The sequence below is a fragment of the Dreissena polymorpha genome, chromosome 6, assembly GCF_020536995.1.
Source record: "Dreissena polymorpha isolate Duluth1 chromosome 6, UMN_Dpol_1.0, whole genome shotgun sequence".
In the NCBI taxonomy this organism is placed as follows: Eukaryota; Metazoa; Mollusca; class Bivalvia; order Myida; family Dreissenidae; genus Dreissena; species Dreissena polymorpha.
Window position 1 is genome coordinate 107,195,289 of NC_068360.1, and position 6,612 is coordinate 107,201,900.

Below are 6,612 nucleotides of genomic sequence, written 5' to 3' on the forward strand. Positions count from 1 at the left end.
AACGATGATAACTCATAAAAACATTATTGTATAATGTATGTATTGTAGTAGTATTCTTTTGTGTACAGGTTTTTATTCGTATTTACAAAAAGTTGGAGCATTGTCAAATCGTAAATCTTTGAAAATTCCCTTTATTGTCTCAATTTGCATAATACGACTCCATGTCAATGCATCCAAAGCCACGTGTTCATACCTTTATTTAAATTGGTTGCTTCTGAAGAGTCCTGTATTATCGTCGGACTTGTTTGCACAACAGTTGAAAGAAGAAACTATTAAATAGTAAAAGTATATATCAAAACCACACAAGGTCTGGGGCAACGTACAGCTTTTTAAAATCGGCAAAAGCTGTAAACAATCTTTTGGTGTATGAATAAAATACAGTGGGGATCGGTTTTGGTCAATATGCAAAAGATTAAAATAAAAAGTTCAAGATAAGAAACTGTATTACAATATAAATATGTGATGATTTGATAACGTCAAGCCGTTGTTATTCGAATTTTATGCCAACGCAATTTATATAACTTGTCAACAAACTACGATAATCAGCATTAAAAATTCAGACGTTGAAAAAAAAGAACACCCGCTGTGTAGCTTTTTGACAGAGCAATTTTACTGTATCACAGAGAAACAAGGTGTCGCTCTACTTGCACGTGTACAATTCATTCTTTCTCTTTCAGAAGGGGTAATAACTGTTTTGAGAAGTCTAAGGAAAAAGTTGGTCATATGCGCTTCGCTGTTCGGTTATATGGGTTTCTATATATTTTATTTTCTCCTTGATCATTTTTGCGATGTTATACTTTTGTTGAGGTGTCCCATGTTCAACAATAGCAGAACTAACAAGTAGCAGTTCATGTATGTCTTCATTCACTTTCGAAGAAGAGTTTTATATTTCGCCTTAACGCGTCATCTTCTCCGCTTAAATCATCCGCCTCTTCAATTATCATTGTTTGCCTTATCAAATATCTCAATGATACGATACCCCATTTCATGAACCTGTTTTGCAAGGTTTGCATACTACAATTTTAACCCTTAACTAATTATTTCTAAAAAAATGTGCATCAATATCGATCTTACACGATCTTTTACTGTATTTAAAACGGTTGTTTCCTTTCTAACTTCAGATGAATCTTGGATTTGCATCGGACTTGTTTTCACAACATCTGAAAGAACAAAAACTAATACGATCACGTGAAGTTTAATATAATACCAGCAGATATACATCATCATGTATAATAACGTGTTACTGTCCTAGGCTGTGTACTATATCGGGTTAGGTATAGAATTAAAGGACGGCGAGGCTCGTCAAACTGTTGTTTCATTCGTGCCGAGCCTGCTATATTAATAACTATTGGCCTGTATCCTGTATTCTGTTTACAATACCCATATCATACATTAACGTCCGCATTTGTACAGAATTAGTAAAATATAATCGCTACGACGTACTTTTATGTTGCTGTTTGTTTCTTAAATATGTGCCAAATCGGTATGGCATTGTTTGTTTGTTCAACATGATTCTATTTAACAATTGTTATATTTGTGCCATAACTATAGGGATGTATCCTGTTTTCTGTTTACCACACCCTTATCATGCATGTACGTCCCCATTTTAAAGAAATAGTAAAATATAATCGCTACGACGTACTTTTATGTCGCTGTTTGTATCTTAAATATTTGACAAATCGTTGTGGCATTTTTTTGTTCAATATGAATATATTGTACTTCAAAATATACTTTATAGGTAATGTCAAATAACATGACATTGTTTGATATAAACTCATTGACGTGATGTAACACATTATATGAGGCTCATGTATATATCAGGCAGATATAAATGTTGTGGTATTATAAAAACGTGCAAGGAGAAACTATGTTTCATTTAAGAGTTTTTTTTTAATTCAATATAAGACATACAATGTATACATGTATATGATCATAAAACAAAGTGTTATCATGTAGCAGCAATAATGTTCAAACATGTTATACAAAATATGCTAATATATAGGTGTTTTTACAAAAAAGTGGTGTTATGATTTTCACTTTGAAGCCGTTCTCAAAAAGTGACCGATATTCATTTGAAAGCATTTAAATTGTATTTAACAAAACACGATTTAGGAGCATCATATTTTAACTGAAAGTTTAGAAGGTCCATATTTAGCTACTCATTGGCTAATTTATATTATGACTGATAAATAAAACGTATACACCAATGGCTCTTTACAGTCAATTAAGTGTTCTCGTTTTAACGCATTTATTCCACCAGTTCCAGATTTGGTGTTTGTCATAAAATAACGCAACTATTTATATATTTCATAAAACGTACAAAGATTTCAAATAACACATAGGAATGAGTAAAATAAATGAAAATTTAAGCAAAGGATCGTCGTAACAGACAATCGTAGCATGCGTATTTTAGTATGCAAACAATTCACGTGTTCGCTCAAAGTTTGACAATAATAACAAACACAAAATATTCAAACAATTATTTGTGTTCTCATAATTCCACTTATTTATGAAGGTACAAGTATTTTCAGCGTATATTTTGTGTGTAGTGTAATATTGCTAAATTTAGAATACATTTTCTTTTATTTGTGAATCTGTTTCAAAAAGGTGGAACATTGTCAATTTGTCGATCTGTGAAAAAAAAACTGATTTGAATATGCATTATGCGATGTTATATCCATGCTTCAAAAGCCGTAATTGTTTTAATGCGTGAATACGTCAATTGGTCGATCTGTGACAAAAACAATACTAAATAGAATATGCATCATATGATTAAATATACATGCTTAAAAAGTCACGTGTTTATACCTTTATTTGAAACGGTTGTTTCCTTTTTAACTACAGAAGATTCTTGCATTTTCTTCGGACTTGTTTGCACAACATCTGAAATAAGAAAAATGCATACGTCTATTTCTAATTACCACAAGGTTCTAGATAACGCGAAATATAGTAGAATACCAACAGATATACGTCGTCATTTAGTTTAACATGTTACCATCCTTATGTTGTATCATATATCGGGTGAGGTTTAGAATAATCGAACGGCGGAGCTCGTCGAACATTCTATTTATACGTGCCGAGCCTGATACATTACATATCTATATAGCAGTATCCTGTTTTTCTGTTTACCAAACCTCTATCATGCATTTACGTCCCCATTTAAAACGAAATAATTAAATATTCGCTGCGACGTGCAACCTTTAGCCGGAAAAATAAGAAGTATGATGTTAGACTTATTAATCATTAAGTAATGAGTACTTTTTGTTGCTTTTTATGTCTTATATATGTTACATATTGGTATAAAATTGTTTGTGTAGTTAGGTCCGATTATATTTTACTCCAAAATATTTCTTCATAGGCAAGCTCGAGTAACATTCCATACCTTCGAGCTTTGTCTAATATACAGCATATTGACGTCATATATTTTTATTATGCACTTTTATATAAGCTAGATATCGATGTATTGGCATTATAAAACATGCAACAAAATCTGGATAACAAAGACGTGCTTCCAAGATAAGAAACAGTTATACACTTAAGAGATGTTATGATTTGTAATTTGAAGCCGTTATTTTTAATAGTGACCGAATTTCTTGTAAAAGCATTTTAATAACATTAAACAAATAATGATATAGGAGTATGATATTCAAACTTAAACCGATTACGTTAGACCATGTGCCGTGTTATTGCTTCGCAAGATTTCGTAATTGTATCACATGAAAACAAACCTTTATGCGTAAGATGTCGCTCTGTATTCAGTTTTACAATACCATCTTCCTCTTTCAGAAATGATGATAGCGGTTTTGAAAAGTTCAAGGCAATAGTTGAAGTAATATGTTTGTTTCGCTGCTCAGTGATATGGGTTTCTATATATTTTATTTTCTCTTTCATAATGTGTGAGATGATGTATTTTTGTTGAGGTGTTCCATGTTTGACAAGAGCCGAACTAACCGGTAGCAGTTCATGGATATCTTCATTCACGTTCGAAGTAACCTTACGCATTTCGCCTAAGCGCTTCATCTCCTCAGCTTTGAAGTTCTCTGCCTCTTCAATCATCCTTGATTTTGCTTTATCGAATATCTCGATTATACGATCCTTCATTTCATCAACCTGTTTTGGAATGTTTGCATTGGTCTCACTTAATGCAGCTTCTGATAGGTTACAGTCCGCTATGATTGAGGCAGTCTCGGTCTCCAGTTTAAGGAGCGTATTATTCAAATCTTGCAGATCTAGTCCTTCTTGACTTGATAGACTGGCCAGTTCATCGACGTTTTCGCACTTCCTGTGTATGAACGCACATGTATTGCAAGAGAACTTTGAGTGGTCTTCAAAGAAAAACTTGACCGTTTTATCATGGTCGCGACATTTGTCCATACCTTTCATCATTACAACAACTGGTGCCGAATCCAGATTCTCAATAACCACCGTATCATGTTTACCCGATTTATAAATGGTATGACTATTTCTGCAAGGTTCGCAAAGATGCTCGTTACATGTTTTACAAAACACTAATGCTTAATTGGGCCTGTGCTTTCTCGTACATGGTTCGCAAAAGTTAATTACTATACATTCTCCTATCATGTCACTTGAAACTTCCTGATGAGCTTCTTGTTCGCTGGTTGCTATTTTGAAACCGGTCGTTTGTTGCTGCAATAATGAACAAAACATTCTGAATGTATGATAGTATTTCCATGTTCGAAAATATATTCTTTTTAAATATAAACTGAGTTATATGAAGTTTGTATACATGTTATAACATATAAAACAATTAAGTATTCTAAGTATCAGATAATCATGTATCTTAATATAATTTATACTTTTGTTTACACATATCAATAACAACAACTACTTTTTACGACTAAATAATCTGAAATGTAGGTAAATGGAAAACTACACAACTCTAAGTTTGGATTTACCGTCTGAATTATTATGTATCCGTCTTTTGACTAGTGCAGCAATTAAAAGTCCAAACTCATAATATACAGATATATTATTAACGCCCCTTTCGAAAGATTAGACTATTAGCGTTCTACGTACAAGGTACAGTACGACTTTGTTATCAAATTAGGTTGCGATGCACTAGATGATAACGTCGACGGTTTATATGTATCAGTCATGAAAGAGAAAATGTCTCTTACTGAATAAATGTTGCTATTGGAAACAATTATTTTTAGGTTTTATTAAGATATACGTATTCATTAAATAAAACAAGTATAATAAGTCTTATTTACGTATTGAAGGGATAGTAATTTCTATGAAAACAATTTTCAGATTATATCGATGGAAATAACAATTTGGCGAAAGCACCGTTTTTTGGATTCTGATGGTTCGTCATGCATGATCATTAATGGGCGTAATCTGCTCGTGAGAGGTGTTCTCCATCGGTACAAGAGTGTTAAGGTACTGAAATGTATACCATGGATGGATTGACAATGTGAACAAATTAAAAGTATAAAAAGAATATGCATATATACTAATATAATTGTTTATATAATGATTGTGCTCTAATTTGAAATGTTCTTTACCTTTGCTCACCTTGCATCGTGGTAATATTGTTTATCTTGCAGCGAATATTATATATAGGAAGTTTGTCGGCATCAATGTGACGTTTATTTTCGGCACAGGAAGTTATATTGTTTGAAATTCTTCTTGAGAACATAGTTGTGTTTTCAAAGATTTTAATCCGCTGACATGTCCGTTACTGTCATTTAAGTGACATACATACCAATCAGTGAATCATTTCCATGAATATAAAATATTGTTGAATAGTTTTTATGTCAAGTTAATTGTTCTCATTTAACTATTACGTATGTTTAATTTAACCTTTTTCCATTAAAATTGCGTTAATATATTTTGTATTAGTTATCGTTTGTGAATAAAGTTGCTTTAAACTTCGAAAAAATATTCCAATATGATATAATACACTTACAAATCAGTGTAAGGAACATCCAGAAGTAGACCCAACTTAATGTGACACAATTTTCACGAGCAACATTGTATTCATCATTAAATGTATTAATTTTAAATGTAAAATCATTAGTACACTTGAGGAGTCCATTTTAGTTTTATTCAATTTATTATTTATCTTAATCGTGCAACTAATTTCCGAAATGCCTTGTGTTTGTAAACAAGATTTGCAACGAAATAAATCTGTACAAAGCGTAATAATGAAATGTATGACAATGTAACGACCAATTCAGCGAAAACAAAGAATATAAATGACATACACTTAGGAAATGTTTACATGATAAGCGGAATTTACAATGCTCACGTGTTCAGCTGACACACGATTGAACGTACCTGTTTTGAGCAAGAAAACATCCCACCGCCCAGCAGCCATGTTTATTTTTTCAACGGACCCGTATGTAATGAACATAAGGAAGATATCATTGAAACGTATATCCTGAAGACGGTCATTAATGATTCGTCATAAAATTGACTTCTAGAGTGTTAACCTTTTGTATTAGAGCAAATATGAAAAACTCGCTCATCTCCTGACAGGCATATTTTAAGTGGACCAGAAACATATTCGCACCCGAACCAAATATCATTATAACGTTTCATTTTGATTTTGCATATTTAAATCAGTTTCAGATTGTTCACCAAGTTTTT

The 6,612-nt window shown here is 32.2% G+C and overlaps 1 protein-coding gene across 1 annotated transcript; it reads right to left on the reverse strand.

Moving 5' to 3' along the window:
• Positions 1-864: 864 nt before the first annotated feature.
• LOC127833656 (uncharacterized) lies at positions 865-4,174 on the reverse strand. Its single transcript, XM_052359051.1, has 3 exons — positions 3,729-4,174; positions 2,809-2,883; positions 865-1,160 (listed from the first exon to the last, which is right to left on the reverse strand). Exons 1-3 carry the CDS (start codon positions 4,099-4,101, stop codon positions 1,030-1,032), a joined length of 579 nt encoding a protein of 192 aa, XP_052215011.1. The 5' UTR covers positions 4,102-4,174; the 3' UTR covers positions 865-1,029.
• Positions 4,175-6,612: the final 2,438 nt, after the last annotated feature.

Excerpts from the sequence above, each read along its gene's own strand:
- LOC127833656 (XM_052359051.1), bottom strand. The coding sequence starts at position 4,101 with ATGAAGGATCGTATAATCGAGATATTCGATAAAGCAAAATCAAGGATG. Across the intron at positions 2,884-3,728 it reads GCGACATCTTACGCATAAAG|ATGTTGTGCAAACAAGTCCG; the intron begins GTTTGTTTTCAT and ends TTCTTATTTCAG. Across the intron at positions 1,161-2,808 it reads AACAACCGTTTCAAATAAAG|ATGTTGTGAAAACAAGTCCG; the intron begins GTATAAACACGT and ends TTGTTCTTTCAG.